General features: G+C 34.3%; 1 protein-coding gene across 1 annotated transcript in view; it reads right to left on the reverse strand.

The window, feature by feature from the left end:
• LOC145670252 (head-specific guanylate cyclase-like) overlaps positions 1–13,358 on the reverse strand; it is an 891,926-nt gene extending 878,568 nt beyond the window's left edge. The window contains exon 1 of the mRNA XM_081738665.1: positions 12,769–13,358. Within this exon, the coding sequence (XP_081594791.1) occupies positions 12,769–12,966 (198 nt within the window). The 5' untranslated portion in view covers positions 12,967–13,358. The remainder of the gene's footprint in view (positions 1–12,768) is intronic.
• Between the last annotated feature and the right edge of the window lie 241 nt (positions 13,359–13,599).

The following is a 13,599-nucleotide window of genomic DNA, read 5'->3' on the forward strand; positions in this document are numbered from 1 at the left end:
AGCAAAGAATCATTAAAAAAAACTGGAAGTGCTCGAACTCCAAGCAATCAGTGATGATAGCGTAATCATGTTCACTGGCGGAGACAGCTTTCCAGAAGAAACTAAGCAAGGAAGCAACACTGATAAGATAAACCGTGAGAAAAGTATGCAATTATTAGACTTACAGTACCTCAAATAACAAGAGAAAGAAACATAGAAGAATTAACCTAAAAATATCAGAATATATAATCAAAATTCTAAAAGCAATCACACCAAAATTTAAGCACAAAAAACACACTACACTTTTTTCAAATGATAAACTAATAGAGATAAAAAAATATACAGGAAAAGGAAAAGAAGAAGAAAAGTTATCAAAACGTGTCGGGTCCAGCCCTGCAGAGAGCAAGGCTTGAAAGTTATGTCGAAGGGAAAAGTGAATTTGAGAATAAATTAAGTATTAGAAAAGAAAATAAGCTGGGAAAATTATCTTAAGGGACATCTAGAATTAGACATTTGTTGAATGCTATATAAAGTAGCAAGTAAAAGTGTTAAAAGTTCAAAGTTAGTAACAAGTCCGGAAAAGAGGATGATTCAATAATAACATCCCTAGAGAAAAATCACGAAAATGAAATATTAAGAAACCAATATATATTAAGGCATCAAAGACAACAACCAATACAGACTTAGAATAATTCCAACGACAAATCAAGAAAGTAAAATTATCTTAGAAACGTTAAGACCCAAAAAGGTTCCAGAGCTGCTTCTTGGCTAAGCGGTTAGCGTACGCGCCTTTGGAGTGAGAGAAACGGATTCGATTTCCGACGGGAGTTCATGTGGCTCGGATTCCACGTTAATAAGTATGTCCCGTCTCATATAGCATCGCTGCTGAAAGGGAAGTTAAACTCCAAATCAACAACAACAAAAACCAAAAAGACTCCAGGACTCAAGAACAGAAGAGCAGAAATATTTGTAAATAAGAAGGATTTTTGGACTCCCTATCTCACTCAACTCCACAACAAATATATAAATGAAAGTACCTTTCCAAACGCATGAAAAAAAAGGGAATTAATAGTAATATTAAAAGGTCTAAAGAAGAGCAAAAGAAAACTGAAACATTACAGGTCAAGTGTTTGTTAGATGCCTTCGGAAGCATCTTTGAATAGACTACTGGACAGAATCAACAAATATGTATCAAATGTCGTAAGATCGGAACTACAGTTTGGATGTAGAAAAGGAAGTCAACTGAAGATGCACTTAGAAGATTCTATGATGTAATAAACATGGAAATACCAGAGAATAAGAAGTACGATGCAGCTTTATTTCTGGACATCTCTAGGGCATTCGACAATCTGCGGTGGCTATTAATTTATAAAATTTTAATAAATCTAAATATATCAGCAGGACTATAAAATATAGTTAAAGATCATTGCAAAAATAGAAAAATAAAGATATATGATACCAACGTCTATAATATAACTATAAAGTTTGTCCTCAAGGATCAGTCCTATGGTCAATTTTCTAGGATATAATTTTTGAATCATGTTTGGAACAACTAAACAATGTAACACAAACGGGAGGGGTAATAGCGTATACAGTGATATATCTTTCATTCGCAGCACCAACAACAGAAAAGAATTAGAAGGAAAAGAAAGTATCATCATTGGAGAATGAACATATGGTGCGAGAAATTTTAACTGCGAATCTCACTAGAGAAAATAAAACTACATGCAATTCCAAGGAATCTTGAAAAGAAACTGGCCAAAAAAGTCAAAGAACTACCATATAAAGTACAAGTGAGCGTGAGTATCTAGACTAGACGGGGAAAAGTAATTTCAGCAAACCGTTACAATAGCATGTAAAAAATCTAATAAAGTAATGTACTACATAATACACATTGGTCAAACTAAATCTTCCACTATAATCAATACGCAAATATCAAACTATATTAGAGTGATAATAGGTTGCACAAGCAACAATTGGGTACATAAATTTAGGCAAAATATCAAAATGAATCAAGTTGTAGATAGAATCGAAAGAGGAGTACTGATCAGTTTCATAGGAGGATACAATATCATTCCGTCTCTAACTTTGAACATATACAAACGAACGGCAAATTATTGGTTAAAAGGAAATGAATAGGGCAAAATAATTCTTAACATAGAATCAATCGCACATTCAGAAAATGAAAAAAAGAATAAATAAGAAGGAAATGGCAGGAAAGATGAGACAGATGAACAACAAAAAGAAAAGTATTTGAAATATACAACAGACGTCAGAGAACAACTTGAATTAAATCACATAGTAGGCCTACCTTCTCAAGGATTCATATATTTATACGTGATGTCCATACAAAGCAAATTTATATATATTTGGTTCAACTACAAATATAAACTGAATATAGAGAAGGCAACGCAACCCAGGAACACGTAGCTCTCAAGTGTAGCATCATACCACAAACGGAAGAGAAACACTACAGAAAAAGATAAACAAACTTATAGAAAATAAGGTACTATTCCGCAACTTAAACGAACTAGCACAAGAAGCAAGCCAGCACCATAAAATCACATCCTTATATCGCACATAAGGAAACAAAGAACATTATCCAAAGTGAAATAACGAGAAGAATAAATGAGCGGCGAATAAAGAAGATGGAAGTGGATAAACATAAATATACTTACGAAGCTGACAATTCAGGAAGCCCGAACCGTCAAAGAATTCACACAAATAAGAAATGAAAGAGCAGTGTCGCGAGCAAGTGCACATCGTTCCCTGGACAAATTTTGGAACAACGTATCGAACTAGACGCTGGGCACACTACCCGGACACATAGTGTTTGTGATAAAGAACAAGAAATTAAAAAGAAAAGAAGCATAGATGAAACCAAAAGTGGTAAATTGAAACAAATTGAAACTGAACGAAAATTAGAATCTCACAAGTGAATATCTCATGTATTAAAACTAGAGACGACCAATTCCGAAATTTTGACTTTCTGAATCCGGAAATTAAAATCGTCAAAATTATGGAATTCGGAAAATTCCGGAACTGCCAACAATTCCAGTATTCGGAAAAATCCAGAATTTAAAAAAATCCATTTTCAGAAAAAATCCGGATTTCGGAAAAATTCTGATTTCGGAAATATTCTGGAATTTGAAAAAAAACGGATTTCGAAGAAAATCCGATTTCGGAAAAAATCAGGATTTCGGAAAACAATCCGATTTCGGAAATATTACGAAATTCGGAAAAATCCGGATTTCGAAAAAAGTCCGATTTCGGTAAAATAAGGATTTCGGAAAATCTGAATTCCGGATTTTTCTAAATCCCGGAAGTTTTCAGAACTCCGGATTTTTTTCGAAATCCGGATTCCAGAAAATTTTGGCCATCCCTAATTGAAAGACACATGTGAAAATACAAACCAAGCCAACTGATAAAAGGGAAAGTGAAAAACAAGTTCTCAAGGAAAAGAAAAGTGCAAGTGAAGAATCTATTGCAACAAAACAGCAATATTCAAAACAAGAGGGAAAAAAACAATTCAAGATTCGCTTTTTGTTTTTTTCTTATTTACTGATGTTAAAAGAAGGAAACAATGTAAATCCCAATGGTTAATATTATGAAGAACATGCATAATATTAAAAAAAAATGAAGAGAGCAATCAGGACAGAGCTCTCAGAGTTACATGTTTGGACAACGAAAAGTGGGGAATATTTTCATAAACACGAAAAGCAAAACTTAATAAAATGCATTATTAGGTAAAGAAAAGTCTCTAAATCGTATTCTTTGAGCATAATTACTGCCCTTCACTTTTGTTTGATTTTTATGGTCTCGATATTTTTTCTTATCTATCTACCAACTGAAGTGCCCATTCTTCGCTCACAGAGGATGATCTATGAAAAATATACCCTGCAAGTAAAGAAACGAGTGAAATAAATGAGTAAAGAGCAACAACTTTATCTTCTATTATGTAAACCTGCATAATAAATGTGTATTGTTGGTTGCATATAAGGAAGATTTGTTTTGGAAAGAGCCAGGAACGTGCTTAAATGTTGACCCCCTTGGCAATCCCCCATCGAGCCGAAAATAATACTAACAACAGGTTTAAGGTTTGAAAACCAACTATATCTAGTGAAGAGCAATGTGTGTACAAAGTGATTCAAGGTGACTTCTTAATATACATAAAACTAATCACACACGCACATGATTTTATTCATTAGTATATATATAGAGTGCCCCAAAAGTAGGTATACAGCCCAGCATCGATCAAGGATGACATTTTAATTGATTAAGATAATGAATTTGTTTGCTTTGGTTTATTCCGAGCTTAAGGTATAAGTGAAAATTAATTAAGAACATAAGAAAGAAACTAAGTCAATACCTGTATGGATAACAACAAGTAAATGATATAAAATGTCATGATCGGTCTACTTTTGGGCCACTCTGTATATATATATATATATATATATATATATATATATATATATATATATATATATAAAGTACACTCAGGTCCAAAATTGTTGTAAGAATATAATTTGATAATGCAGGGTACTTTTAATGCTGTTACTATATGTATAATCGTGAAATGTACATTTGTGGTAATATCATAGGAAAAGAATTATAAATACGAAAATTATAATGAGTAAAATAATATGTTGCTAAATGGTCAAGAAAGTTTTATTTTCGTTTTATTGTTTTTATTCACTGCTCTTTTGGCATGAAATTTTCCACATACATGCCTTTCCCGATTATACACATTCTAACATTATAAGAAATACCAGGCGAATTCGTTATCAAATTATATTTCTAGAAAAAAACACTTATAGACATGCGACAATAATTTTGGACATGAGTGTACATGCATTGGTATGTCTGTATCTTGCCTGAACATTTTGAACCAAACTTTATACACATATGATTTATAATCTTGAAATAAAATACTGTGGAAGTAAAAAAAAAATCCTATAGTTGATGGTAGAAAGGGATCAAACACCTAAAAAAAATAACCCAAAACGACCGATCTAGGTGTCCAATTTTTAGTTTACAGGGCACTGAAATGAATGGTGACTCCTGTGATGTCATATGCAGGTTCAGCCCCCAGTGGGGATAATATACTTCTATGAACAAATTTATCTATTTAAAATAATCGAAAACGAACGCCATTAATGTCTAAATCTATAGATTTCGAAGTTGGTACAAGGGTTGAACTGCTAGAAATAGTTCTTGGAACATAGTTAGCACCTTCTTTATAATAGGTTTCTTTCATGTCACTTTTTGTAAAGGGCGTATTCCAGGGTGTATGTCGTTTCAAGGCATGCCAAAAGTAGAATAGGTTAAGGATTTTATCATTACATTTTCACTGAAATGTGTGTCCTGAAAAGGAAGGAGATTCAAATAATTTTATAAACCTATTCTGCCGGATCGAAAAACGGATCTTTGAACTAGTATGCACAGGGTGTTTCAAAACTACACCGACAACGTTTAGGAGGTGATTCCTGACACCAAGATAAGACGAAAAGTTTAGACCAACCTGGGTACACAAATGGTTCCTTTCGGAGTTATAGTCTGCCGAAAACATGAAAAATTTTAGTTTAAAGGTCCATAGCCCCAAAACTATGGGACCTATCGTAGTCGGGTCAAGATTTCACTTAGGAACTAGTGTCTGCGCTGTCAAAAAATACATGTTTCAGAATCCTAGTAGCTTGTACATAAATCCTGTAGCTTGTAGATAAAACTAATAGAAAATAAAGGCATATTTTTTCATACATTTCGAAAACGAGAAGAGAAAATTTTCTGGATGATGCGAGAAAAAAATATTTCTTATGTCGTCTCACCTAATTGACACCAGTACATAATCGTGGATGACCTTTAATTCGTTCCTTTAGTAACAATAATAATAATAATAATAATAATAATAATAATAATAATAATAATAATAATAATAATAATAATAATAATAATAATTGAAAACAGACTGATAGCCATCCTAAAGGAACGCCTTAGACGTGAACGTGATATGCATAGGGGAAAGTCGTCTGGTATCGGACAGCGGGTGGTATCGGACAAAAGCAGTTTTCATTATTTCCTGCTTAAGGCGGCACCTGTCAAGCATACAGTGAGTTGATCGGAATGAACTAGCTAAGCCCACACCATAGTGGATTTGTCCGATGAAGGGTTTATCTCGTGCTTCAAGGTTTTTGTATTTTTGCGAGTGATCAGGTGCGCGGATATAGATTTGTGTGGCTGCAACTTATTACAAAGTAAGCGTATTCATATATTATTGTTATCACAGCATTTATTAGGATGTATATATTATAATTTGGGCTATAGTTGCATTCGTGTTGTTACATGCCGGTAGACAGCCATTCATAAGTTGCAAGTCTTTCGGCTGGTATCGGACAAAATGGAATCGGGTGATATCGGACAAAACACTGGTAAGTAAACTTGACGTTTTTTAAATGGTTTCTGGCTTTTTCAGGAAACCATAGGAAAAATACATGTCAATTAAGATGAAGAAAATATGAAGTTGGCCATGGACAAAGTTATTTCCAAAGAAGCACGTGCCAGTGCTAGATAGGGTGTTCCTTAGAGCACATTAGGAGATCGTGTCAAAAAAACTGTCGGAAGAGAAAGAGGCAAGAGCTAAGCCTTGCTGCAGGGATAACAAAGACACATTTAGTAGAACGTGACCAAGAAGAAATATTATACAATCATGTAAAGGCTCTGTATAGTTAACTAGTCTAATGCCACTAAGAATACCAGAATTTTTAAAACTATATTACAAACTACCTGAAAAACTAAACATTATAATCTGCGGGAGTTCTTTTGATGATTGGATACAGCGCAATATATGCAAAGACTTGGTCCATGAACAATGTGCAAATTTTGAAGGCAGACTGTTTTATCATTGTGATTTGTGTTAGAATAAAAAATAACAACTCTTGATGAGACTAAGAATTTTAAGATCTATTATTTACTTTTATTTTAGTCTGTATTTCAAAATGTAATAAACTGTATTTTGTGTGTAAGAACTCCTGTAAGTAAACAGCTAATATTGCAATTTGTTGCGTTATTAAAGTACCTCAAAAGACCAATTCTCTATATTTTTTAAATGTTTGTCCGATACCATCCTCCACTTTATAAGAACGCTAATTTGTGTTACCTTTGATTTTTTTTTTTTTTTTTACAAAAATATATATTATTAGCTTTTACCTGTCAAATCATCTTTAACATGTTGTGTGTAAGATACCAAGGTATCATTTTGTGCATTAAGTAATTTGGTATAGGTATTTTTCAGCCTGACAGACTAAAGAAAGCTAAGGTGTCCGATACCAGACGACCTTCCCCTAACCACAGTTTAGGGTTTTTTTGGGCCCAGATGTGTATACAAAAATATGGACTGAAAGGAAAAAGGTGATTTATAGGCTTCAGTTACGTAGGATTCGTTAAATAAATCTATTTCTGTATTGTAACATAATAATAAGAATTCAGTTTGACTTCTTTTCTTCATTTTTGCATTACTGATGAAAGACTTTGAAAATATTTATCTCTAAAGGGTTAATTCGTCTGTAATTTGTATGGTAGTGAGTTTCAAGTGGTGAATATATGGAGCAGGAATACTCTATGCAATGAGCTAGTGTTGGCATAGTACAGGTAACTCATGGCCCCACGAATAGTATGACTGCAAAACGATATACCATGTAATCGAAGTTCTTGTTTGCCTGCCACCACTGCTCTATGTCAGATAACTTGTTTGCTCCTTGTTGCCTCTATGTAGTTTAGAGAGAAGACGAGCAATAAACTGTGATTTTCAAGTTGCAAATGACTAGTTTAAAAAGGAAATATATTGAGTCATTTGTGACATTTTATAACTTAACGTATATGAAGGCAAAATTTAAAGGGCTCCTCCCATTTTCATGCCTGTTTGGATCCGAGTTTAACCCTTTTGGGATTTTGGAATTTTTAAGGTAAATTTTGTACTTTCACTCAAGCAGTCTATATGCATTATCATTATTTATCCTAGAATCATGGTTTGTACCTAATTTTCTTCAGAATAAAGTAACCTTCCGGACGAATCATTCGCATGTCCGTATCATATACTAAAAAGGGGGATTATATCATATATAATAAATCCCGGGATATATCATAAATCCCGAAAAGGTTAAGCGGTAGATAGAAATTCTTATAGTCTCTGTGAAAGAGGGTCATTAAAAACCAATCATTCATAATTACTTTTCTCCATATTTCAATCGTCTTGTTTCCTTTCGACTGAGAATAAATTTTCGTAGATAGATGTGCATCGAGTAATGAAGTTTAGTTCTATTAACTGCAAGAGAAATAAAAGATGTAACTCGATTTTTTCATCTTCTTTTCTTTTATAATATTAAGTGTCTTGAAAATCAACGGCTTCAGATGTGAAAAGGTATAATGATTAAAAAAAAAAGTTTCGCTACAAGTTAACGGTTCATACTGCTTCTGATAACTGCATAAAAGAGAGAGAGTACATAAGGTAAGGTCTCTTCTCTTGGTTTGTAGACAAATTTTAGATTTTCTACCTATTTGACTTCCGTCAAGAGACGATACTGTTCAAAAAAGTAATTGAGAAAACTCACGCAAGGTGGTTATGCATAACACCAATAACTTCAAAGAATGCTTCATTCATGGAGAAAGTTATCAGTATTGATTTAAAAAAAAAAATACTTTTCTTGTCGAAATGTTACAATTGTACTAAATCAGAGTGTGCCGAAATGTAGAATAAAGCAAAATTAGTTTGCAAAGTTTACAGAAAGTATTAAGCAATCTACATAATCTAAGATCTTTTTTCCTCATCAGAATAATACAATTTTTGCAAACGCATTTTTGAATGAATCAGTTATATATATATATATACATATATGATTGCATCCTCCATCTTGAATTTTACTTTATTACCTTAAATGGAAACTTTATCTCGTGATATTTTATCAGCAAGATCTCGTGGAAATTGACTGGGACTGTTATTTTTGCTCCAACGCTAACCATTACAAAGGTGTCTGTGTGTGTGTGTTGTTCCAGATGACTTACTAGCAAAAGATGTCCATGACACATGTGACCCCGATCTCTGGGAAACGAAATATCAGCTTGATTGTAGATGATTTTCACTACCGTCACCCGAAAAGTTCTGTCATCAGCAATAGTACTGTGTTCAAAGTGATGGAAAAATTCGAAGAAACCAGGTTTGTTGTAGAGCGACCCAGACTGCCCTAACAGCACAAGATGTACTAGGCATGTTCCATTTAGGTGTCTCAGCAACATTTAGGTACCCGACACTTGGCACATGCGATATTTATGTGCCAAGTATGTACTTCAGCTACCTACAGTTTTAAGTACTTGTTAAATTCTAATTGATATTTGCAACTATGTACCACAAATATAGCATACACGGCTCAGTTTCGTACTCTAACAGTCATTTGTTTTTATGTCGCCACTTGGGGCATATTTGCCCTGTTCTAGGTACCTCCTTTAGGTACATACTGTTTCAGATACCGTAACAGCACAAGATGTGCTAGGCATGCGCCATTTAGGTGTTCTAAATTCATCTCTCTCATTTGACGCATTTGTTGCTTCTTTTTCTAAAAGATTGTGTACTAGAAGCAACAAATTCATCAACTTTATTAGATGGCAACTGTCGCCGATCATTTGAAAGTGAATATGAAAGAACCATGAAATAAATCCAAAGATTGGTGGTTCGCGCTCACCCTGGGGTACATTTTTTTTTACTTATTTAAAGTGTTTTTGGACTCACCTTAATGTAAACACATTATCACACATATAGACGATTTAACATATTTTGCGGGAGTAAGGTTGTGGTTCATTGATGCTTACGGCATGGCGAACATACCTAGAACATACTAGGCACGTTCCCCAGGTACATGTCAGACATGTTCCAAGGGGCGGAAATGGACTGTGACTATCACTTGTCATCCATGTGATTTCTCTCTCCGAGGTACATAAGGCACACACTGGACACATTCCCATGTACCTGAAGAAACATGATAGTCATACGACTGCTATGTAATTGTTGTGTTAGGGTGATACACTACGCACGGCGACAGACGAAGCAACAAGTGCGGCAGTGTGGCATCATTGAGTAAAACAGAAGCACGCGTAGTGAAGCCTTGAAAGCGGTGTTAGTCACACCTCAGTTATGCGCATATCAGTGAATAAATAGCATCCTGTTATAAGCTGCAACTTCACCAAGAACTTACAGATGATGATCCAGGTCGTCGTCTGGAATTTTCTCAACAGACCACAGAGTAGCTACAACAAAACCCCACATTTGCCCCGGTCGTATTGACTGTGATGTGGCAAACTCGTCACATGTTAAATATGACATCTTGTCATCACTGCTGACGGAGGATAGCAAACATGGCACAATGCATATTTTTCCAGCAAGATGATGCCCCACCTTATTATGGTACCTGTATCCGTGAGTACATCGATGATCAATTTCCTAGTGCGTGGATTGGTCGGCGAGGTGCCTCCTTGCCCCTGAGATGACGCCACTCGACTATTAACTCTGGGGTCATTTGAAGTATATTGTATTAATGCGGTGAAAACTAGGGACGTTCAGCATCTCAAGAAACAAACTGTGAACGCATCTTACAACATGCCCAAATTTTAGCCGAAAATTTGCGCAAGGTTTCGAGTGACTGAGAACTCAGAATAACCTACATCTAACAATCGACCGGAACTCACAACACAATGAATACGTTCTGCATCAGTATGTGATCATTCCCAAATGAATAACCTTTATGGTAGAGGACACAATAAAGACAATAATAAGTTCGTAATGGTTAGCATTAGAGGAAAATAACAGTGTTATTAATTTTCTATGAAAATGTACTGATAAAATAACGAATCACATGATATAGTTTATGTTTAAGATAATTGAGTAAATTTCAAGATAGTGGACTTCATTATGATGTATCGTTCTTACATTGATTATATCTTGCAACGTTTTCAACTTATGAAGGTGTTTCCACACTTTCAAACATCCTATTTATACTTGCAAACAAATTGGTTTCAGACATCACTTGAAATTTTTAAATATTCAGACCACTGTTGATGTTTAATACAAATTATCTCTATTACTTTGAAACGAACGTTCTTTCTCATTTAACTATTCAAGTATCGATTATCATTTCGCTTTAAAATTTATCTTACATTAGATTGCGTAAAATTGTTAAAATTTTCGTTTAAACTACAATGTTTTATAAAAAATTTTGAGACATATTCAGTGGGCTATGTCTTTCAATGAAAGTATTTTATGTATATTTATTAAAACAACTTTACATTATTTGTATACAATATAATATGTGCTTAATGTTCGTGTCTGTATTTCATACACACCATCAACACTTATTAAAAATGGAGTACATGTATACTCGCCACTGAATATGTACTTCAGGTGATTAAATTAGATTTCAAGAAAAACTGGCGTAGCACATCACTAGGCTAAGCAAGAAGTGCCAAATGCATAGAGGTTAATCGGAAAAATACTAGAAAGATACCTTCGGATGTCTAAAGAAGTAAAGAATAATAGAGGAATATGTTGAACAATTTGTTTCTGAACAGTGGAGATTTTGATCTAACGCGCTCTTTAATTACATGCATTACTCGTATTACATATTTACGAATTAGCGATAAGTTTGTAAATTTATTTTTTCTAAATTAACCAAATAAAAGTAATAAATAACATCTATTTGTGTATTGATGGAAACACTGTTTACTTCAAATGAAGTATAGCTTATGGTACGACTATATTGACTACAATTCAAACGCGGGGTTACGGTAGCTCAGTGGTAGAGAGCTCACTCAGTATGCTTGGGTCCCTGATTCGGTTCTACACAATGTGGTTTCTTTTGGTGAACAACAACGTGTTCTAGATTTTCTAGGGATTTTCCAGTTTCCTTCCACATTATCATTCCATCAATTCGTCTCATATTCATCTATTTTCATTAACAATTCCTTCTAATTTGTGAGGAGAAATGTGGGACATAAAATGAAATATTTCGTTTTTAATTTAAATGAAAGTTTTTTTTTTTCTTTTAAATTTTATGTTTAAATAGACTTTTTGTATCAATTTACTATTTCAGTTTAACGTTCGATGGTATGCCCTTTAGGCTAAGAGAGACGATCATTAAAACAAATGAATGATAATGGGAGAATTGGTGGAATGAAATGGGGGAGGGGGGACGAGAGTACTCCGTAAAAAAGCACGGACACGATATTGTCCACCACAAGCTTAATTGGACGGGGATGAGGCCAAGATCTCCACTCACCAAAGGTAACAGATTTACCATTGAGAGCCTCCATGCCTCATTTTCTGTATTATTTAGTATATATATATATATATATAGTATTACTTAGTATATTATTAAATTTATTATAATAAATCTTTTATAAACTACGAATGTAATTAAATCCCTTTGTAAATTATTCTCAAACAACGCGATTTTGCATAACAACCTCCTTTCTTGGACCAGTTGCCTGCGTTATGAAAGATATTATTGTAACATAAGTTCTGATTTTGGAAAGGAAATAATGATAATTTTGGTTGGCTTTTGTTTGACACAGAAGAGACCTACTTACTATGTTTAATTTCCGCCACGATGAATTCCAAATTTCAACTATCACTAAAATTCATCTTCTTCTTATACGTCAGTCATCAGACAATCACTTTTAAATACTTTTCCACTGTATACACAAATAAAATTTTGAAGACTACATAAGAAAATAAAATCTACTTGTACTTACGCCAGGTGAGGTCAGTTTTGAAATAGCTTCACTCAAATGTTTTAAATTCAATGTTGTGTTCACTTTATCGTCTCCTTGAATCCCTGTGGAAACGCTTAACTGCTGCTGCTGCATATGATTTGTAACGTTGTTCGCTCCTCTTTCCTTGAGAGCCACATGTGCAGATTGGTTACTGAAAGGGCACGCCGATAATGACATTGCTCCGGATAAACTCTTAATAAGCTTAATAACACTAAACACAAATTCAGAAGAAGGTCATCACTTTAAAGTTGTGGGAAAAGAAACACCAAAATGATTGATATATTTAAGAACAAGCCAATTAGTTAAACTTAATATACGTATCTATTTAAAAACCAATTATCTTTTGTAATAGAACCTGTTTGAATCGAAATACATGGATAAACACCGGGCAAAATATATATCGAACAACGGGCAAACATAACCGCGTGCTTGTCTAATTTTACTCCGATTCTCGCTCCAGCGTCCATTGGGTACAAACGGTGCACAGCGATCTCCGTCAAACCGTCGTGTAACTTGAGGGTGGAATCCCTTCTATCGAGAATCACTGTGTAAGCACATGCATTGGTGTGTGTGTGAAAGAGAAAGAGAGAGAGAAAACGCTTGTGCCCCTGTGCGCGAGCGCAGCGTGAGAGGAGCGTAGAGAGCAACCAGCAAACACAAAGTTCAAAGTCTTTCGTTATTCCAAGTGAGTAGTCTCCGTTAACCGAAATCTTTAGAACTCCTCTCATTGTCCGTTGAGTGCTGGAAGTTCAGGTAACATACCATATTTGATGCATATTCATCGAACAAACTACTGAAGAATTGTCGTTT

This window comes from Thermobia domestica, chromosome 14 (genome assembly GCF_964235325.1).
Source record: "Thermobia domestica chromosome 14, izTheDome1.hap1.1, whole genome shotgun sequence".
Classification (NCBI taxonomy): Eukaryota; Metazoa; Arthropoda; class Insecta; order Zygentoma; family Lepismatidae; genus Thermobia; species Thermobia domestica.